This window comes from Stigmatopora nigra, chromosome 10 (genome assembly GCF_051989575.1).
Source record: "Stigmatopora nigra isolate UIUO_SnigA chromosome 10, RoL_Snig_1.1, whole genome shotgun sequence".
Lineage (NCBI taxonomy): Eukaryota > Metazoa > Chordata > Actinopteri > Syngnathiformes > Syngnathidae > Stigmatopora > Stigmatopora nigra.
The window spans coordinates 4,438,780-4,461,500 of NC_135517.1; the positions used below are offsets into that span (position 1 = coordinate 4,438,780).

The window sequence follows — 22,721 nt, forward strand, 5'->3', positions numbered from 1 at the left end:
TTATATATTTCATGTTGTATTCTTAAAAAAAATATGTACCAGCGCTTCTACGCCCAGACAGCACTTGTTTTGAAGGCGACAGGTGGCGGAAACAGAACTAAAACGTTAGCGCGGCTTTACACTGCTGTCTGCGTATTTGAAATCGATGAGTGATTGGCTGTCCTCTCGGTCAAGAATCTGTGGGTCTATTAACGCGAAAGGTAAACAGCAATCGCGGTTCAAGTCCATTTACGTTGTTGTCAAAACATAATAAAGAGCCATCTTCGGCTCTGCTCGTTGCGGTTATGTGACGTTAACATTCACGGTTGGCGTGTTTGTCGCGGTTTATGGTGATTTTGGTCATTTGGATGGCGAACACTGAAATGTCCGCACCGTAACTGGCTTGTTTGTGTCCGTGAAGGGGCCATCGCTGCACAGGTGTACGGTCAGCCGCCGTATAGGCAGCCGAGCTGGGGCCTGGTGTTGGGGGGTGGGGGTGCGAACATCAGTCTAGTTATTCTAAAATGTCATAAATAAATCCCAAATAATAAATACATATTGCAAAAAGGGGGAAATATGCATGACAACGGACATTAGGTTAACAACATCCAAATGATATATAATTGCATGTGTGCTACAAGCTGGATACTCAACTTCCTGTTAGTTTGTTTGCAGGTGTCAAAATAATTGAACAATTGATTTGTTAGTTTTCTCTGCAAAATCTGAATAGCATGACTGTTTAGATTATCCATTGCAATTCGTCCAGGAAATATGTAGTTGTGGAATTGTGGATTAATTTACTGTGATGTGCAATTTAGAGAATAAGCAAGCAATCCAAGCAACAGTTGTGGACATCTGTTATTAAGTGAATTAAGGTCACCAGTCAAGTTTGCTTTGCTTAAAATTTCCCAGGAAACAATTCATCCTTCACTTTTTCAGTTAATTGTACTTAAAGAAAATCATCTACGTGCGTTAATTTGAATTATACGATTGTATAAATGCAACAGGTGGAAAGGAGTGTACTTTTTGCCATCAAGATATGTCTGTTTTATTTGATCAATGTGTCACTACATAACACCAAATACAAAGATGGGTATGGTAAATAAATAAAACAAAATAAGGTTCTGCTATAGAAATGTTTTGGATAATTGTGTGATAAATTTCACACCACATCAACATCTCTTGTATGTTTGGGAATCATTCCCCATATTTCATTGAAATAAATGTCCAACAAGTAAGATATATTGGATGAAATACATTATTGTCATCTGGAAATATTAACATTTTACCTTAAGACAAGTGGTGGGCTTTGTGGTCAGCAGTGGGGAAAAAGCCTGTGTTCTAATGATATTGAAAAAGCCAAAGAAAATGAAAAAAAAATTAAAAAATGTGTGATATTAAACACATCCTCACCACATTGAGACATTGAGTAAATTATGTAACACTGAGAAGTTCAATTCTGCTAAGTTATGATTGTTTCTTGCTGTGGAATTTAGGGTATATGAAGTAAAACTGAGTTTACGATTCAACCCATGTTCTCCAGGGGTTCGTCATGGCTTTGAAAAGAAGAAGAGCGACATCCCCCTCCAGTAGTGTGAGCGGAGGAGATTTTGATGATAGCCAACATTCATCATTAGCATCTTCAAGTGGAAGAAAGCGGAGAAGGATCACCAACATTCCAACTGTAGATCCTGTACTGGTCAAACATGATCTTATCTAACATACAATTCCAATTATTTCATCATAGATAAACATGATGTCATAGTTACATGTGAGTTTTGACATTTTGTCTTCAGATTGCTGTATGTCATGAACTTTACAACACAGTCAGAGACTACAAGGATGACCAAGGCAGGATGCTGTGTGAGCTGTTTATCAGAGCTCCTAAACGAAGGTGAGGCCTATAGGCTAGGTTATATTTAAATGAACCTTAAATTCACCCATGTTTCATTTCAAGGAACCAGCCAGATTATTACCACGTGGTGTCACAACCTATTGATATGATGAAAATACAGCAGAAATTAAAAATGGAAGAATATGATGATGTGGAACAGCTGACCAGTGACTTTCGCCTTTTGTTTCATAATGCCAAGACATATTACAAGGTCCTAACCTATTATGATATGTCAATCTTTGCTATTAATTTTGCCTTGCCTGCGTAAAATCATTCATAAAAAGATTAATAGTGAACTTGTCGCATGCAGTCTGACAGTCCTGAGTTTCGAGCAGCCTGTAAACTGTGGGATCTTTACCAACGTACCAAGAATGAGTTTGTTCAGCCATGTGATGATGATGAAGAGGATGAAGCTGATGATGCACAAGACTTTCCCAGTGGGTCGACTGAGGATGAGGTGTGTTGAATACTATTGACAGCAATAGACATCAAATCTATTTTAACTGGCATAGATAGCATTGAATGATCATGTTTTTGACTGTTTGTTGTTTGTTTATCTTACAAAAAGAACTGACTATAGCAGAGGGAAGGAACTTATGGCTCAGGAGCCATATGTGGCTCTTTTGATGGGTGTATATGGCTCTCTGCCTTTTTAAATCATAATTTTTCTTCATTAGACTCTTCTGCATGCATGCTCTCATTGATACTCATTAATTAGCAACAGTGAAATATTGTTCTGAAAATAATTCAGCCTTTATTTTTACTTTCAAAGTGGCGAAATGAATAATAAATGCTGACATTTTCATGTATTTTTACTTTTAAATTCTGAGTATGGCTCTCAAAGGAATAATGTTTGAAAATATGAATTGTTTATGGCTCTCTTTGTCAAAAAGGTTCCCGAAAGTCCAAGCTGAACCCCTGAAACCTATTAAAATATATATATATTTTTTTTTTACTTCACATGTTAACAGAGTCCACCAGCAAGCTTACGAGATATCCTTGAGCAACTCCTTGATTCTGTGGTGACATATGCTGAACCTTCGGGACGACTTGTCAGCGATCTTTTTCAAAGGTTGCCCTCCAAAACGGTATAAAACTCTTCATTATTATTTCTAATAAAATTAATAACTCTGATTTAATGTACAATGTTCCCTTTTTTATTTAGCAATATCCAGATTATTATGCAATCATCAAAGAGCCCATAGATCTGAAACTCGTCGCTCAAAAGATTCAGGTAGCATTTATTTCATCAGTTAGACATAAACCAGATTTTTTTTAATATCATTGTATATTTTCTCTTTTCAAAAAAGATGGGCCACTACAGGAGTATTAATGCTATGGCTAAAGATATAGATTTATTGGTCAAAAATGCCAAAACTTATAATGAACCTGGATCACAAGTCTTTAAGGTAAGTGTATATCCAAGACTATTATTTGGTATACATTTTTTTTCTCCATTTTTTTTCCTGCATTGCATTTGTGTTCAGGATGCAACCACCATTAAAAAGATTTTTGCTCAAAAGAAATCAGAGACTGAACATGGAGAACTACTCAAGTCCAGTAGTCGTGTCAGGTACTGAGCAAAAACTTATTATTTTTTGGGGTATATACACAATTTATTATATTATTCTACAGGAATAGGAGGTGTATTCGGGGTGAGCGTGTCCCCCCAATTAGTATGGCTCTGCAGTATGAAAGTGACGAGGACGGAATACTTTTTGGTACGTTAACTTTATTTACAAGTACAGAGGCACATTATTTTGACATTGATTACATTTAGACAATTGTTATAATCTATTTTTTAGGGTCTGTCCACTATGATGAGGGAGAGTCTGAAGCTGAGAGTTTAACCACTAACATCGACATGACCAACCCCATCTTCCAGCTGTATGAAGCTGTACGTGGTGCCAGGAATAGCCAGGGCCTCCTTTTATCAGAACCTTTCCATCAACTGCCTTTACGGAAGGACTACCCCGACTACTACCAGCAGATCACTCAGCCATTGTGTCTCCATCAGATTAAGTATGCCATGTGATGATACATGATTGCTATTTGTTTAACTTGACTTGAATGTTGCTCTTTAAAAACATGTAAGGAGCTAAAAAGTACTCTATTTTCCACACTATCTTAAAAATTGTTTCATATACTACAAGGCGCACTAGTTTATTAGATGCAGTAGTAATAGTGGTGCTAAAAAAGGTATACTGTATTTTCACGACTATAAGGCGCACAGCATTATAAGGCGCACCCTCAATGAATGACATTTTTTTCCATATATAAGGCGCACTGTATTATAAGGTGCACTGTATTATAAGGCGCACTGTCTATTTTGGAGAAAATTTAAGACTTTTAAGTGCGCCTGATAGTCGTGAAAATACGGTAATTGCGATTTTTCAATTATCGCGGCCATGTCTGGTCTACATTAACTGCGATATTTGAAGGATTACTGTATTATACCATGATCAACCAATATTGATCCATGTATAAGTTGTGCTGCCAGCTTTTGACAAAATTGACCATTAAAATCTTTTAGTTGGACTTTACAGTGTGGAAAATATGCCAATTGGTAGATTAACTACAACTGGGTTTTACTTTGGATATAGAAACACTTAAAATAAATACACTGTGGAAGAATTTAGGTTAAACACCATTCCTTACTTTATCTTCTTCCGACTAACATACCCCTTTAATTTATACAGTATTTGACTATCTGTGCAATACAGTATTTCTGTGCCCCCCCCTTCCCAAATATAAGAGGCTGTAATGCCCAACAGGAGCAAGTTGAAGAACAATGAGTACGATTCTATGGAGCATATGGACTCTGATCTAACTCTGATGTTTGAGAACGCCAAGCGTTACAATGTTCCTCACTCCTCCATCTACAAGCGTGCACTCAAACTGCAGAACATTCAGCAGGTCAGTCTCGTTGTCTGATTTCACATTTTGATGAGTTGATTTTAAAATGCGAGTTGTGATTGACTGGCTAGGTAAAGCGAAAGGAGCTTTTACAGCAGCAAGATGACGACGATGGAGATAGTATGCTGTCTTCTGCCACCTCTGACACCAGTAGCAATAAAAGAAAGAGGTACTAATTGTCACCCTCTCGTTAGTTATTATTCTAATTTGCAAGTTCTTGATAGTGCTTTGTGGCCCTTGTTTCAGTCACAAGAAGAACACTAAGAAAAAACGAATGAAAGCTCTTTTTGCTTCTGTAACGGACGCACGGGAGGCGAGTACTGGCAGGCGTTTGTGTGACCTCTTCATGGTCAAACCCTCCAAGAAGGACTACGCTGATTACTATAAGGTCATCCTGGAGCCAATGGATTTGAAGACCATAGAACTCAACATCCGTTCAGATAAGTACACCAGTGAAGATGCTATGGTGGGAGATATGAAGCTGATGTTTCGCAATGCTCGACACTACAATGAAGAGGGCTCACAGGTTACGTTGGTTAATACTTTAATTTCTTTGTCTGTCATTTGTATGTGAAAAGCTTATTCTTGATTTGCAGGTTTTTAATGATGCTGACGTCCTTGAGAAGATAATGACAGATAGACGCAGAGATCTTGGACCAGTAACAGATGATGCCACGGTGTCCTCAAAAATGAAAATAAGTAGGTGGACTTTGCATGAATTGATTACTAAAAATGCCAATTTAAGATCTGTAGGGAAAAAATGACCATAATTAACCCAAGTGTCTACCAATGTTCCCTCCAAGCTATTGCACACGACTCTCGTCTTCCCTGCGCAGCAGCAATCATATGTTGCGCAGTAAATAAAATCCAAACTTTTTCTTTTCTTTTTTTACTCCTTTCCCCATGTTGGCGCCATTTACACGGTAGCCAGTAGCAGTAGCTCTGTCCACTCTTATGTTTTTCATGTTTTACAGCATGTTTTTCATGAAAAATTAGAGGGAACATTGGTGTCTACTCCATCATGCATTATTAGAACATTCTTCACTTAACAATTTTTCTTTTTTTTAAGGAAAGACAAACGTAACACTGAAGAAATCCAAGTATCTGACACCCTTGCAACAGAAACTGAATGAACTGTACGAAGCTGTCAAAAACTACACAGACAAACGAGGCAGGCGCCTCAGCACTATTTTTCTGCGTCTTCCATCTCGTGCCGAGTTGCCAGATTACTACTTAGCTATCAAGAAACCAGTAGACATGGAGAAAATCAAGAGCCACATGTTGGCCAATAAATATCAAGATGTAGATGTACTAGTGGAGGACTTTGTACTCATGTTCAACAATGCATGTACATACAATGAGCCAGAATCTCTTATTTACCGGGATGCGCTAGTCCTGCATCGGGTTTTGCTGGAGACGAGGCGCACATTGGAAGGGGCAGAGGACGCTTATGTCCCCGATGTGTCTCGCCTTATCCAGGAACTCATTCGTAGCCTTTTTGTCTCAGTGCTTGGCCATCAAGATGATGAGGGACGTTGTTACAGTGATTCACTGGCTGAGATACCTGCCAGTGACCCAGCACACCCAGAGAAGCCCCCTCTTAATTTTGAAATTATACGAAAGAATGTAGATGGAGGATGCTATAAGAGGCTGGATGTGTTTCAGGACCAGATGTTTGAAGTGTTGGAAAAGGCAAGACACCTGAATAGGTGGGATATATACTTCTGCACATTGTATAAATATCTGTTGTGTGGATTGAGTGTTTTTTTGTGTTGTTTGTACTTTTAGGACAGATTCTGAAATCTTTGAAGATGCAGTTGAGTTACAGCACTTCCTCATCAGGATTCGAGATGAGTTGTGTAAGAATGGCGAGATTTTAATGTCTCCTGCTCTAAGTTATACATCCAAAAATCTGCATAATGATGTGGATAAAGAGAAGAAGCGAAAACTGCCTAAAGAAATGGAGGAGGACAAGATCAAGAGAGAAGAAGAGAAAATGGGTATTTTTTTTAAACTTTCCTTGAAACCTCTTATGTTTTGGTCACTGATTCCCAAAATATATTGAGCTAATTCACTCTTTCAACTTTAAAAAAAATATCACAGCACACAACAAAACAACATTTTAACCTATAGTCTATATACTAAAATTATAATGATTGTTTTTGTGTAAGAAAAAACTGATATTTTAAGTGTTTGTTTACAGTAGTGTTGTTAAAGAGCATTCTCCGACTTCCCAGAAGCAGAAAAGAGGGAAGAATCAGTCGGGATTCCGGTCCAGAACACACAACGCACTTATAGTCAAGACTGCAGCTTCAAGGACAACATGTATTGTGTTGGAGATTATGTTTATGTAGAGCCTGCTCAGCCGAACCTACAGCCTCACATTATCTACATTGAGCGCCTGTGGCAAGATGACACTGGTCAGTCTCTGGAATATGAAAAAGAATCATGCAAAAAATGTCATTCTGCTCTTGATTGTCATTATTCAATCATTTCAGGTGAGAAATGGCTTTATGGATGTTGGTTCTACAGACCAAATGAGACATTCCATGTTGCTACACGGAAGTTCTTGGAGAAGGAAGTTTTCAAGAGTGACTATTACAACAAGGCTCGCGTCAGCAAGATTTTAGGAAAATGTGTGGTTATGTTTGTTAAGGTAATAGTTTTATTCCATCCTTAATCTGAATATCAGCTGTCATAGATATTATAGATGCATGTACTTGATAGTTTTTATATGGTCTATGATTTCAGGAATACTTTAAACTCTCCCCAGAAGGATTCAGATCAGATGATGTCCATGTCTGTGAGTCACGTTATTCTGCAAAGTCCAAGTCCTTCAAGAAGATCAAGTTATGGACCATGCCCTTAAATTCAGTTCGCTTTGTCCCAAGAGAAGTTCCTCTGCCTGTTGTAAGGGTTGCATCCATATTTGCCCCAAAAGAAGAGAAATTAACAGAAGTCACTGATGAAGCCAAAGTTGTAGAATGTAGCAACTTGGAAAAGGTAAACTTTTTTTCCCCTGTGTTTTGGTGGTTGATGTTTTCACATGATACTTTATGTTTTATCTCCAGGAGAAGGAAGATGTACCAATAGAGATGACCAATGGGGAGGCAGGATGCCAATACTATGAACAGCTCTGCTACAACAATCAGTGGCTAAAAGTGGGAGACTGTGTCTATATTGGGTCTCATGGACTTGTACGCCATCGAGTGGGCAGGTGTAGTAAATGTGTTAGTGCATGCTTAAATCAATAACCTTTAGAAATAAGTACTGTATTAACCACTTTAATTTTCTCAAAAGCCAGCAGTGCGCCGTATAATGCAAAGTGCCTTTTAAATGGATCAAAATTGGATAATAATTGTATAAAATTACCTTTAGCACAGCTTCATTTAGTAGTTGTTTTTTTAACCCAACTCAAAGCACTTCTACTATTACCAGTACTATATCTTCATCTAGTGGATGTGTAACACAACTGTATCATCTAATAAGCTGTCATTTGTGAGTTCTTGATTAATGTTGATAAATATTGCCTACTTTATTAACTAAATCTTAAATTTTATTGTGCAGGATTGAAAAGATGTGGATGCGAGATGGAGCTGGATACTTTTTTGGCCCAATTTTCATCCACCCGGAGGAAACGGAGCATGAGCCTACTAAAATGTTTTATAAAAAGGAAGTTTTCTTGAGTAACCTTGAAGAGGCTTGTCCCATGACTTGTATCATAGGTAACCTTTATGTCACCAGCAAATTCAACACACTGAATGCACAACATAATTTGGCTAATGTATTGTTTTTTGACAGGAAAGTGTATGGTGTCATCCTTCAAAGAGTATCTATCCTGTCGCCCAACCGAAGTCGCTGAAGAAAATGTTTTGCTCTGCGAGAGTCGCTACATAGAAAGTGAGAAGCAAATGAAGCGGTTCAAAGGACTCAAGCGCTTTTCTTTATCCGGAAAGGTGGTGGAGGATGAAATCTATTACTTTAGGTAAAAACATTGATTGTATCCATATGAGATTTACTGCTTTTAGTCTATGAAGAAGCATTCATATACACCAATTGCGCACTACTCTCGTCTTCTCTGCGCAGCAGCAATCATATGGCTCGCAGTAAATAAAATCCAAACTTTTTATTTTTGGACGTCTGTTGACCTATTTTTTTTTCTAATTTAGGAAGCTTATAGTTCCCCAAAAGGAGCCATCGCCTTTGCTAGATAGAAAAATCGAGGAGCTGGAGGCTAAATTTGCTGATATGACTGATGAAGAGTTGGAAGAACTTGGAGATGAGGACAGTGAACTTGATCATTCTCTTCCTCGAATGCATTCATCCATGTGTGGTGACATGGATCTCATGACTTACAATCCCACACAGGTAAGCCTTCCTATGAAGGATTTAAATATGTCAAGGAACTAAACAGTTTAATCTTTACCCAGTGGTATTTTTAATTTTGTTATTCATTCTATTCACAGTCAACAAAATCAGTAAAGGGGCTTTCTAAGAAGGAGGGCTCGAAGCGAAAGATCAACATGAGCGGGTACATCCTTTTCAGCAGTGAAATGCGTGCCGTCATTAAAGCTCGTCACCCGGATTTTTCCTTTGGCGAGCTGAGCCGTCTTGTGGGAACAGAGTGGAGAAACTTGGAAAGTTCAAGAAAAGCAGAGTATGAAGGTAAAGAGAAATATTTTTTAGGTAATGCTGGTGAACAAAATCTCTCATTTTTCCTTGTTTTGTTGCAGAACGAGCAGCTAAAGTGGCAGAACAACAAGAGCGTGATCGGACACACTACACATCCTCTCGAGCAGGTACCCCAGTAGGGGCAATGATAGGAGTGGTGCCTGCTCCAATCCCCATGGGGATGCTAAATCCAAGCATGACGCCTGTGTCAGGTAACCCCTCAAAGTTGTACAGTGATTCCCAGTGTATCATTCAGGGCACTACTAATATCCTCCCTGCTTGATAAACTCAAAAAAAAATATCACATCCGCATGTATGTGTTGTAATCATTTATTCATTCATTTTCGGAACCACTTATCCTCACAAGGGGGTACTGAAGCCTATTCCTTGTGAGGACCGAGCCCTGGTTCTTCCGCCATGTTATTTTTAGCATGGTTGAAACCATTAATCTGTTTATTTTATGTGTGGTATGGTATGTGAGTACCCATTAATTACTAACTTGGAATGTATGCGTGCAGTTATGGGTGAGTAACTAATGCATGTTGCTGTGTTTTGTGTTGCTGCTTTTTTATTTTGAAGAAGGTATTATGGATGCATGTAGATCATCAATGATGCCTCTAGGAAAGGTTAATATGACTGACATTCCACCTCATCATCACATGGGACAGCCATTTCACCATCAACATACTCAACTCCCTATGACTGGGTTCCCTGGAATGAGATATTTTGGTAAGAATGCCATTAAGTGACCTTGCCTGCCATAGGGTCTCCCGATCTGATTTGCTGGAGGGGCTACCTGTACCAAAAGGCTGTGATTTTTCATTGATGACAATTGATTTAGGATTGATTAAAAATAAAGTAATCTTAGTTCAGGAAAAAATGCCTTGTAAACATATTAACTGTTGCTAAAGTGATAGCGTTTGAATTGCAGTAATAGGTTGTGTGAGTTGTTCTCCTTGTTCTGAATATCCCAGGCATTAACGGTTTGGGGATTGAAACTGGAGCAGGCAGCATTCTCGGATCCCAGGTAAGTTAAACCTCAATTGTCGTATTTATTTGATTCAGCTTCATATTTGCAATTAATACTTCAAAAAATGAGCATTTTTTTAAACACAATTGTTTAAAGTAAAAAAAAACAACAACACAATGAAAGCATTCAATTCAATTCACATACTACAATGTCCTCTATGTTTATCATGCATTATCTATAGATGGGTTTGATGATATCTGGACAACAGACTCCCCCACAATTCCAAGGACAAGGCCTTCATCAGCAACCCTCCAGCCCACTGTTTGTGTCACCTCCTGTCAAGTCTCAGAGGCTCCTCCACTCTGATGCATACCTTAGCTACATAGAGGGTCTAACAGCCGAGTCATCTAACATCAGCAAGTGGAACCAAACACTTTCAGGTCAATAACTCATTAAAAAAACATCCCTAGATAAATAGGTATAATAAACCTATGACTTTAAAGTGTATTATTGCCTTTCAGCTAAAAAACAAGATGTTCGCCTTACAAAAGAGCAAGAAAGTCGACTACCATCCCATTGGTTAAAGAGTAAAGGTGCCCACAAGACAATGGCTGATGCCTTATGGCGTCTGCGTGACCTCATGTTAAGAGATACCCTGAACATTCGCTACTCACATCATCTGTAGCCTGGTCAAGATCTGAGTCTTCAGTTTCAGAGAGGAACAGGTTCATGCATGATAAAAGTGTGAAACTTTGTGTTGTTGTTGTTACTAAGATTGTGTTCACGTTAAAAGAAGTTGCTTATTGGAGCAACGTTTCATTTGTTAAACATTTCAGATGTACTGTTTCAAGTGCAATATTGTGAAAATGATCATTCTATGAAATAATTGTAAAGCATTTCATTTTTTTTCATTTCATACTTGTTTAATGGAAGTTTATTAAAAGACAATGTTGCCTGATTGACACCAAGTTGCATTTTTTCGTCTGTGTAAGTGTTTTTATTTGTATTGTATACATTTCCAATAAAGATGATCACTTTTGAAAAATAACTGAACTTTAATATTACAGTGCTCTATAATACTAAAACAACTAGAAACTATATATTTTGCTATACTACTACAGATTCAAATGTTTTAATTATTGCATTTAGGCCAAGGAAAGGGATAAAATGTAAATATTACAAAAGTAAAATAATAAACAATTGAGTCATCAAATAAAATGTTGAATGAAGAGACAAAACAACTGCAAAAACATGCAAGAACATCATGTTTTTGGAGTACATTTGAAGTTGTGGACGCGAGGTTTATTTGCCTAATTATGATTATGGAATTATGGATTTTGACAGGAACTGGCTATGACATTGCTTAAGGGCGGAGCTTTCCGTGGTGCTGTTACAAGTGCGCACGCGCAAATGTGTGACCGCGCAGTTCCTTTTGCTCAAGACGTTTGAAAGCTTGCACGGCGATCGCGAACGTGCACTGACTGATTTCTACTGTTGCATCTTGTCAACACTGACAGATCACCATCTCCGCCACGGTAAGAATGTCTGCTATTATTTTCAATACCTGGGATATCAAAATCGCACACAGATCTCACCGCCAATAAGAGGAATGCGCTGACTTTATCCTTACATTAGCAGGGTAGCGCTAAGGCTAGCCTATGTTCTATTACTAGGTGTTGACTCCTTATTTTTCTTCCGATCGCGCCTTTAGAGATGGGATACAATAATGACACAATAAAAAGTTGTTTATTTTTTATTGTTAATTTAGTTTTAATTGTTTTTTTGACGCGATACCGATCACTTTTCCTGTGGTTTTAGCTGATCTGGAATCAGCCCTATCGCTGAGGCAATGGAGGATTGTAGCGTGTGTGGCTAACTTAGCTGCTACGAGCTAACGTCAATGCTGGGCTTAATATTTAATTTATTAGGATCTAATGTTTAAATCATCGAGTGACAGCAGGACAGTACAGTGATGACCTCATCGTTTGTATTTTTAAAAACTATTTATACAGATCAACTTGACTGCATTGTGAATTCACAACACATTTTGAACGAGCCTTTTTGGTATTTTGAATGGCAGGGATTCTGTTTCCATGGCCTGTGAGGGTCCTGGGGGAACTGGACCCACCCGATTTTGGGCAAATACGCACCCTAGACTGACCATCGCATGGCAGATACAGACAAAACAACCACTAATATGTCACCCACTTGTAGAAAAAATAATCACAGTAAAATGAGTGATGAAAATGTATAAGGAATCCAGCATAGTATTGTGGCTTTTTAACTTTTGAGAATGTAGTAGTGTAGCTATAGCAACCATGGCAATGGGTCATCTGTCAATTAAAGTTTACAAATATACATTTTGGCAGTGGTGTTTAAAACTATTATTTTCCTTCATCAAGCAATCATGGCATTGAATGATGCCAACCTACAAATCCTCACAGAGTTCCTGAGGAAAACACTAAACCCAGATCCGACTGTCAGACGTCCAGGTAAGATGAGCAGGACTAAAAAAAATAATAAACAAACATTTATTTTGTCATGCATTTTCATACACATTTGGAAAAAACATTAAATCTACATGCATTTGCATACTTAATGTATTGTACTGTAAATAACCTGCTTTTTATTCTTTGTGTCATAGCTGAAAAGTCTCTTGAATCCGTGGAGGGAAATCAGAACTACCCTTTACTACTCCTTACTTTGCTCGAAAAGTCCCAAGACAATGTTATTCGGGTCTGTGCAGCTGTTACATTTAAAAACTATATCAAAAGGAACTGGCGAATTGTGAGTATTGCCTACTTCATTATATCTATTTTGTCATGGATTGTACACATCATTTTATAACTGTCATGATTTATGATGTTTCGCTAAAAGATTGAAGATGAGCCCAACAAAATTTCGGAAGAAGACCGGACAGCAGTCAAAGCAAATATTATTAATCTGATGCTTAGCAGTCCAGAACAGATTCAGAAACAGGTAAACCATCTTATTTAAACTGTTTCACTTCTTGTTGTTATCTGTTTTTTGAGCCTCTCTTTATTGGTCTTTTCAGTTAAGTGACGCTATTAGCATCATTGGAAGGGAAGACTTCCCTCAGAAATGGCCAGACCTTCTAACTGAGATGGTGACGCGCTTTAGAAGTGGAGACTTCCATATTATCAATGGAGTACTCCGCACTGCACACTCTCTATTCAAGAGGTAAAGCTAATTTCTGGAAAAGTCTTGTATACATTCTAACCCCGTATATGCACTAAGTATAATACTACATTACACAATACAATCCTCTATAATAACCTTTAAACTGATTGATTCTTGCTTCATTTCATGTTTGTTTGTCTTCTCCAGGTATCGTCATGAATTTAAGTCAAATGAGCTTTGGTCGGAGATCAAACTAGTTCTTGAAACCTTTGCTTCACCATTGACTGAGTTGTTCAAGGTTTGTCTTGAATATTTCTCTTGTAGTAACCCTTCCAGCAATTCAAGTACTTTTTTGCAGCAACATTGTCAATAGTTACTGTGAGTATTGTTCTTGTTGCAGGCCACTATTGAGTTATGTCAAACTCATGCCACTGATGTCAATGCCTTGAAAGTTCTCTTCTCCTCACTTGCACTGATCTCCAAGCTTTTCTACAGTCTTAACTTTCAGGTTTGTTCTGCTCTCCAAATTTTCCAATAAAACAAAAAAAAGTCCACAATTTGTCCAGGTTAGCCATAAAAATGTTGGTCAAAAGGACCTGATTTTTCCATCTCAAGAGCAATATGCCTAAGTCAGGGAATGACATAAATAGATCACATGACTAACTTTAAGCCATTGACTTCCTTGATTATGTATTCATTTTGTCCAAAATATGTTCCTCAGGACCTTCCTGAGTTTTTTGAGGATAACATGGAAACTTGGATGACTAATTTCCATGCGCTTCTTACTTTGGATAATAAACTTTTACAAACGGATGTAAGTGTACTTGCTTCAAGAAAAATACTATATACTTTAATGTCCATGAAGAAAATTTTAAGTGTTTTAAATGGTTGTTTTGATGACTTAGGATGAGGAGGAAGCAGGTCTCCTTGAGCTTTTGAAGTCACAAATCTGTGACAACGCTGCACTTTATGCTCAAAAGTATGACGAAGAGTTTCAACCATATCTTCCTCGATTTGTCACTGCCATCTGGAACCTTTTAGTTTCTACAGGACAGGAAGTTAAATATGACCTGGTAAGGTTAAGCATTGATTTCAATTTTCTCTTAAGGCTGGCATTTAACCTCTTTTTTTGTTTGATAACAGCTTGTGAGTAATGCCATCCAATTTTTGGCTTCAGTCTGTGAGAGACCACATTACAAAAATCTATTTGAGGACCAGAATACACTAACGAGCATTTGTGAAAAGGTCATTGTACCCAATATGGAGTTCAGAAGTAAGTATTTTTTTATTTATTTTGATGCTGTCTAGGAATGTGCTTATAACATTCAGTGACCTTTGACCTTGTCTTCTTTGTATTATAAGGTGCGGATGAGGAGGCTTTTGAAGATAACTCTGAAGAATACATCCGGAGGGATCTAGAAGGCTCTGGTAAATATGACATCATTGTTTTGTGATGCCGTACTTATTTTTGAGGGATTGATTCAACTGGTTGAATTTTCAAATTAGATGAATTTTTCTCATTAAATATAATATTTATTGGTTTCTAACGTGTTTGAATGTTAGTGGCGAGCAACGCTGCAATCTTAAGTCTCCCCCTCTTCTTCTTTCAGATATCGATACTCGTCGTAGGGCAGCCTGTGACTTGGTAAGGGGTCTCTGTAAATTTTTTGAGGGGCCAGTCACAGCCATATTCTCTGGATACGTGAACTCCATGCTGGGTGAATATGCAAAGAACCCTAGCGCCAACTGGAAACACAAAGATGCCGCTATCTATTTAGTTACGTCCCTGGCATCCAAGGCACAGACGCAAAAGGTGATGACTTTTTGTTTAGCGCATTTATAGTATGATGATTACATTTGCATATAATTGGTTCTTTATTTTTTATCTCAAAGCATGGAATTACTCAAGCCAATGAACTGGTGAATTTGACAGAATTCTTTGTCAATCACATTCTCACAGACCTCAAATCTGCTAATGGTAAGATACCTTAGTTTTATATGTGATTGGAATATTTTTTTCTTATTTTTGGGGGAGAATTTGTCTGTCACTTCGTCAGAATATAAAATATAAATGTTCCTGCTTTGTGCGAAGTTTGGTGAAGGCCCTTTTCCCTGTTCCAAAATGTTTATTATTATGTATTCTGTATCTAACTTTGATATTAATTAATATGCCCGGCCTTAATGTCATTGCAGTCAATGAATTCCCCGTATTAAAATCAGATGCCATCAAATATGTGATGATCTTTAGAAGCCAGGTATGCTGAAATCTTAAGTGTCCTCGTCGCATAATTATCTGAATTCAAAATAATTGTTAAAAACCTTTTGCTCTTGTCTTTCAGCTTCCTAAGGAGCAACTTCTGCAAGCTGTTCCTCTCTTAATCGCTCACTTGCAAGCTGAGAGCACTGTCGAACACACGTATGCTGCCCATGCATTGGAGAGACTGTTTACTATGAGAGGCCCAAATAATACAACCCTGTAAGTATCAGATTATCAAATTTTTATATGTGCTGAAAGACCCTTATTCAGCTTTAAAATGGTCATTGGCAGAACACTTAGAAATAATGCATTATGCTCAAGCTTGCACTTTCAGAAATGGCTATATGTAGTGCATTCTGGATTTAATATTAAAATCTTGCTATTCAATAAGTCACCATTGGGACATAGCTACTTTTATGTTGACTCTGCTGTGAAAGTCCTATTTTGTCTGTTTGTCAGCATCACTCCAGCAGAGATGGCACCTTTTACTGAAATGCTCCTCACCAACCTCTTCAAGGCAATGGCACTTCCTGGTTCATCAGAGAATGAATACATCATGAAAGGTGCACTACAATACTAAATATTCTTTAGTTCTTTAGTTAATATTGCCTTTTCCTTTTTTTTCCTCCCCTAAGCCATCATGCGGAGCTTTTCACTGCTCCAGGAATCCATTGTTCTTTACATCCCCACTCTAATTGATCAGCTCACTCAGAAGCTTCTTTTAGTCAGCAAGGTAACACACACACACTTTTGGCATCAGCACCACATCTTTAGATCTATTTGTCTTGTCACTTAGTCTTGTTGTATGTCACTTTCAGAACCCCAGCAAGCCTCACTTTAATCACTACCTATTTGAGTCCCTTTGCCTGTCTGTCCGGATCACCTGCAAAGCTAACCCCGCCACTGTTGGCAGCTTTGAGGAAGCACTCTTCCCCGTTTTCACAGAGATCCTCCAGAACGATGTCCAGGGTAAGTGTTTTCTATCTATAGTTTCGATAAATGCTTGCCAGCTGATGCCTTGTTATCCTCTCCATTGTTTTTTGCCGCAGAGTTTCTCCCATACGTATTTCAAGTGATGTCTCTCCTCTTGGAGATGCATTCCAACTCCATTCCCTCATCCTACATGGCGTTATTCCCTCACCTACTGCAGCCTGTGCTCTGGGAACGCACGGGGAATATCCCCCCTCTAGTGCGCCTCCTTCAGGCCTACATGGAAAAGGGGGGAGCTACTATTGCTGCGTCAGCTGCTGACAAAATTGTATGTGATGGCACTTTGGAAAACACAAAGGATAAAAAACAATGTAGCTGTTCACACTTATTTTTTTTCTTTTTCTCATCAGCCTGGACTACTTGGTGTTTTTCAAAAGCTAATCGCCTCCAAAGCCAATGACCATCAAGGATTTTACTTGCTCAACAGCATCATCGAACACATGCCCCCGTAAGTCAGCCAACAACATCAGCATCTTTAAACAGAGTGGCTGTCTTGAACTTGTTTTCTTGTTGCTGTTTTGTCAGAGAATCACTCACGCAGTACATGAAACATATCTTCATTTTGCTGTTCCAAAGACTCCAAAGCTCCAAAACCACAAAGTTTATCAAAAGTACGTACATTTGTTTAGCTTTGTCTATTAACTTATGGCTTTTTAATGCTTCCTTTATTGTATCACTCGCATAGGTTTCCTGGTATTTATCAACCTCTATTGTGTCAAGTACGGAGCTATTGCACTACAGGAGATATTTGACAGCATCCAACCAAAGTAAGTGTAATTTGTATTGATCCACTCTAATTGCACTGTAAAGTCAACCTGACCACTTAATATTATACATTCCTCCAAAGTGACATTTTGAACACGTTGAACTCAATTTCAACTTTTTATACCAAGTAAAAGTTTAACCAATGTGTCATCCTAAATCCCCACCCTTTGTTTTCTTCGACAGAATGTTTGGGATGGTTTTGGAGAAAATCATTATTCCAGAGGTTCAGAAAGTGTCTGGATCAGTTGAGAAAAAGATCTGCGCTGTGGGCATAACAAAGATTCTCACTGAATGTCCTGCCATGATGGATACAGAATATACTAAGCTATGGTAAGCAAATAACCCCACCTATATTTATTTAGTAACTGGATGGTCAGTCTTAAAAGGCATTGAATTCATTATTTTCAAAATAAAGCCGTAGTTTGCATTGAGCCCTTCAATACAAACACTTATAAATTAAGATTTTAAAACCTTGTGTTATAGCTTCCAACTTGATACCAAGTGAAGTTGAGAAAGTAGAGCTATATGCACCATCAGAAGAGCCACATATGGCTCCCAAGCCATTGGTTCTCTATCTCTGCACTAGACCATACTACTTGATACACTAATGTTTTTCAATTGCAAACCCCATTAAAATTGAATGTAATTTGTCTTGACCATGCAGTATTTTGCACCATTCCAAATTTAAAATTCACTAAATGTACAACATGATGAACTCCGAATGTTTTTGGTCAGGACCCCACTGCTTCAAGCCCTCATCGGTCTCTTCGAGCTGCCTGAAGATGACAGTATCCCAGATGACGAGCATTTTATTGACATCGAAGACACACCCGGGTATCAAACCGCATTCTCGCAGTTGGCCTTTGCTGGGAAGAAAGAACACGATCCCATCGGCGAAGCTGTCGGCAATCCTAGAGTATTGTTGGCTCATTCGCTACACAAGCTTTCCACAGCTTGTCCTGGAAGGGTATGTTTTCAGAGGCTATTAAGCGAATGCTAAATTTCTGGAACTATTTCTAAAATGACATATTTGGTGTAGGTTCCATCGATGCTGAGTAGCAGTCTGAATGCTGACGCCCTACGGTTCCTGCAGGCTTATTTACAAGGAGCCAATGTACAACTGGTCTGAATGCCAATGTGGTTCAGTTCAAAAGGACACAATGGAAACTCCTCAGAAGTTCTTTTTTGGCTCATTAGTTTTTAAATGTTTTAAAGACCATGACCAAACGCCAGAATAACACAATATTGGTTTTTGAGCAATGGCGTTTGTTGTAAACCAAATCTTGGAAAAGGAAACAAGTAAGATGTCATCACTTGGTCCTACAGCAGCTGCAGAAAAAGGATAAGAATACTTTTTTTTTTTTTTTTTTTTGGATCTTTGAATCTTGTGTTGCATGTTTTCTGTAGCCTTGTCTGTTTAGACACTGATTTTCATGTGAATAAAAAGAGGCACGTGTATAGATTGGTTATGGCCTCTGCATTACTTTGGATATGTGCAGTCTTTTCCAATTATTTTACATTCTATAAATTTGGCCTACTCCAATTTCAGGAATTTGCAATCTTCCCTCTGATGATGTGTCATTGACTAGTTTACTGTTTCAAATCTTGGCCAAAAATGGAGACTATCAGATCACTGTTTTATTGCTATTATCATGTCCTGAGATTTCTTGTAAAAATAAATAGCTCCCACTGAAATCTGTCGTAATTGTACATTCCATTTCATTGAAAAATTTACTTTTGTATTAATACTGAGAACAGATTTCAGTGAGATTTAACATGGCCGTTAGATGTCCTCTGTTCAACATTCTTGATAAAAGGTAGCATGCATTTGTCTCCTCCCATGAAGCGGTATGTTGCAACATTTGCATCCCAGGGTAGTAAACTACAAAGGAAAAAGTACAAAATTAGTCTCTACCTTGGCCTGAACATGTCAATACTACTTTGGACTTACGCTCGAGTCACAAATGGGATGTACATAAGTCGAGGGATGCAGATCATTTGCTGTTCTGCTAAAATGGCTGTCATGGACTGCTGAACAGTGTACAGAGGCTCCAATGGTGGGATGAGACTACGAAGCTCCTTCCTGGAAAAAAATATTGTTTTCTTTAAGAAGGAAAGGGGCTCATGATCTGTGACCCAATTGAAACATGTCAATGAAAGAACAGAATGATGTACTACAGAATGTCACCTTATCTCGCAGCCTGCAAACATCCCCGTGTCCACAATGTATGGGCAGACTAGAGTGGTTTTTATTCCATTCAGTTCCTCTGCTAATAACTCATGGGTCAGCGATTCGTGGAAGCCGACTGCTCCAAATTTACTGGCACAGTAATCCTGCATGAACAGGGTCAATATTAGCATTTTGTACAAAAAAATTGGACACTGATAGTGTTTAAAATGAGAACAATGATAACCAATAATTAGGTTATGTACAGTTATGGATGCACTTAGTTTTTTTATCCTCAAATTGCATTACAATAGTACCAAAGATAAAATTAAGTTTGTGTTTCATGCACTGCTTGAGTGACCTTGCATAGGAATTTGTTGTAGGCAAACTATCCATGAGAGAAAAACTTATCTTACCTCCACACATGCTGTGCTAAAGAGGCCAAGGGCACTGGCAACGGTTATGATGTGACCGTGATTCTTTGCCTTCATCTGTGGCAGGAAGGCCTTGGTCATCTAAATTTAGAAATAAATTTAGAATGATGGATCACTTTGAAAGTACATTGTTCTTGAAATATGCAGTTTAACTTTTTTTTTTGTTAAGGACTTTGGAAAACATCTCAAAACTTGTCCTGTTATGAACATAGCACGAGAGGAACCAAATATTAGACTTCTTTGGAATATTGTAGACTCTTGTAGGTGTACCTAATGTTGTGACTTGGAATTTACTATGAAAATATGTTGTGCTCTTATAATGAGCTTTCATATTTTAGCACAAGACCGATATAATAGGATCAACATTTGAATCACATGCCTTAACTGCTTGTTATGTATGCTGTGAGAACTCCTTTACAGCAGGGGTGGGCAAAATATACATTTCCCGAGGTCTGTCCAGCTCTATTGGAAATTCAGTGCCCATACACATCGACTATGAAGGCTTCCTTCACACTCCAATGCACAAATACCGACTGAATAGATGTTGCATAATGTGTGTCAGGCGATTGGATGGGTGCATGTGGTTCCCCCATCTGTGTGATACAAATACACAAAGAGGAATTCTTTCAGGTACTATGTAGCACCCTTTCTTTCGTCGTGAAGTATTATCGTTAATATCACTTTTGGCGTCTGTATCAGGAGTATAAATCACAAATTCCATGACGATAAAGTACTTGCTGAAATTATAAAGTGTGAAATGTACTACGATTTAATTCAAGGCCCTTGAATAATACAATATAGGCCAACATTTTGATACTAATTAACACGGTGTCCAATTCTTTTTCAAGGGCCGCTTTAAATACAAACAAACAAACAATTCAAAGGCCAACTTGAAATCCCTCCACTTTTATTTATCAAACTGAGGATCAGGATAAGCTAGAAACACTTTTTCAACAATACATTCAATCCAAATTAGATTGACTTAACAGCAATGAAACATAATCAGACAATAACTGCCTCCCATTTAATATGTATAACTGTCAATGTCATGCAAACTCCACAAAGTGAGGACTGACCTGAGATGGAAACCTCAACCCCAGAAATGTATGTACATATAGATGTATGAATCATTCCACCCATCATTTGTCTGTTTTTCTCATTCTTTACTCCTAAGGAGCATCTTCCACTATTAAATAGTTTGCTTCTCACCCAAAATAAAGCATGGCAGTTGACAAGTAGAGTGCGCTCCAAAAGCTCATCGGGACACTCCAACAATCTCCTCCCGGCCACCACACCCGCGTTGTTGACCAGCATGGAGACATCTCCAACCTCCGTCCTTACCCGCCCCGCCGCCTCATAGATGCTCTGCCGCCGGGACAGGTCGACCGTGTAGGCGTGCACTTTGACGCCGAGTTCCCGGGCCAGTTGCGCGGTGCGCTCGTTGGCCGGCCCGTTACAGTCCCACAGCACCAACTCGGCGCCCTCCTTGGCGAACTCCAGGGCGAAGAGGCGACCCAGAGCACCCCCAGCCCCGGTGATCAGGCACAACTCCCCATCGATGCTCTTGAGTCTCGGCCGTAGAAAAGTCTGCACTACGGCGGCTAGAATGGCATAAGTCAGGTCGATGAGCATCAGCAGCAGATCCACGAGGATGATCATGGTGGTGCTGCCTGCTGCCAAGGAGAACTTTGTCGTGCGCTGCCGATGCGGATTGGATGAACATTTTATATAACCGGATTAGGATTTTCACTTGACGCTTGGCGGCACCAACAGAACAAGCCTTTTTTTTTCGTCCGATGTCAGAAAGTGAGTGACAAAGCAAGCCCCTGAGCTTTCATAACTCCCCTCAGGCGGAGATTTATGGTTTGCACACAATCCTTTATTTATTACTTCAGAATATTTGTGACAACCCATGACTGTTAGACTTCTCCGCCCCCCAAAATATGTATAATTCCTTGGATTATTATTGCTGTTGTCAATTGTAAACCTGTAGAACATGATTACAGTTTTTGAACCGTTTATCCTCACAAGGTTCACGGAGGGTGCTGGAGCCTATCCCAGATGACTTCAGGCATCAGGTGGGGGACACCCTGAATTGGTGGCCAGCCAATCACAGGGCACGAGGAGACGTACAGCCATTCACGCTCACGTTCATAGCAATGGGCAATTTACAGTGTCCAACCTGCCTACCATGCATGTTTTTGGGATGTGGGAGTACCTAGAGAAAACCCACACAGGTCCGAACCTTAGATAAGCAGAATTCATTCTTATTAAACCACTAAACAACAATTTTGTATGACCTAAATCACATTTATTTTGATGAACATCTCTCAGTCAGTTACAATTATTTTATTTTCATCTACAAGCATTACTTCTGCAGTCCATGTGTAAGTAAACATTGTAGTATTATGAGTTATGAATGAAGTAATGATGTAAAGTGGATTATCCTTATCAGACTGCAATGCTAAGGTGATAAACGTCTTAACACGTGGACACAAATCCTAAATATGTAGAATTTTTCTCATGCATAATGAGGA

At 38.7% G+C, this 22,721-nt stretch overlaps 3 protein-coding genes across 3 annotated transcripts; 2 read left to right on the forward strand and 1 right to left on the reverse strand.

The window, feature by feature from the left end:
• Positions 1-45: 45 nt before the first annotated feature.
• Positions 46-11,394, forward strand: LOC144202943 (protein polybromo-1-like). Its single transcript, XM_077726074.1, is given in 30 exon segments — positions 46-200; positions 1,523-1,672; positions 1,776-1,873; positions 1,937-2,084; positions 2,184-2,330; positions 2,845-2,961; positions 3,039-3,107; positions 3,184-3,282; positions 3,361-3,448; positions 3,451-3,594; positions 3,679-3,895; positions 4,648-4,789; positions 4,861-4,958; positions 5,036-5,315; positions 5,386-5,488; positions 5,859-6,498; positions 6,578-6,789; positions 7,027-7,209; positions 7,288-7,445; positions 7,541-7,792; positions 7,861-8,006; positions 8,357-8,514; positions 8,591-8,774; positions 8,959-9,157; positions 9,256-9,454; positions 9,523-9,672; positions 10,040-10,189; positions 10,435-10,487; positions 10,672-10,870; positions 10,952-11,394. Coding segments are annotated over 29 exon segments (4,938 nt in total). The 5' UTR covers positions 46-200; positions 1,523-1,531; the 3' UTR covers positions 11,116-11,394.
• A 415-nt stretch (positions 11,395-11,809) lies between these two features.
• Positions 11,810-19,073, forward strand: cse1l (CSE1 chromosome segregation 1-like (yeast)). The gene is made up of 25 exons (XM_077725623.1): positions 11,810-11,965; positions 12,833-12,922; positions 13,075-13,217; positions 13,308-13,409; positions 13,486-13,631; positions 13,779-13,869; positions 13,972-14,079; positions 14,293-14,385; positions 14,477-14,644; positions 14,715-14,844; positions 14,934-14,999; positions 15,182-15,384; positions 15,465-15,549; positions 15,765-15,826; positions 15,911-16,047; positions 16,288-16,391; positions 16,464-16,561; positions 16,647-16,797; positions 16,878-17,086; positions 17,169-17,266; positions 17,344-17,429; positions 17,504-17,585; positions 17,767-17,913; positions 18,319-18,550; positions 18,623-19,073. Exons 2-25 carry the CDS (start codon positions 12,838-12,840, stop codon positions 18,710-18,712), a joined length of 2,916 nt encoding a protein of 971 aa, XP_077581749.1. The 5' UTR covers positions 11,810-11,965; positions 12,833-12,837; the 3' UTR covers positions 18,713-19,073.
• Positions 19,074-19,199: 126 nt separating this feature from the next.
• LOC144202719 (retinol dehydrogenase 10-B-like) lies at positions 19,200-22,034 on the reverse strand. The gene is made up of 5 exons (XM_077725625.1): positions 21,394-22,034; positions 20,167-20,265; positions 19,772-19,917; positions 19,535-19,666; positions 19,200-19,465 (listed from the first exon to the last, which is right to left on the reverse strand). The coding sequence occupies exons 1-5, from the start codon at positions 21,841-21,843 to the stop codon at positions 19,345-19,347; spliced, it is 948 nt and encodes a 315-aa protein (XP_077581751.1). The 5' UTR covers positions 21,844-22,034; the 3' UTR covers positions 19,200-19,344.
• Positions 22,035-22,721: the final 687 nt, after the last annotated feature.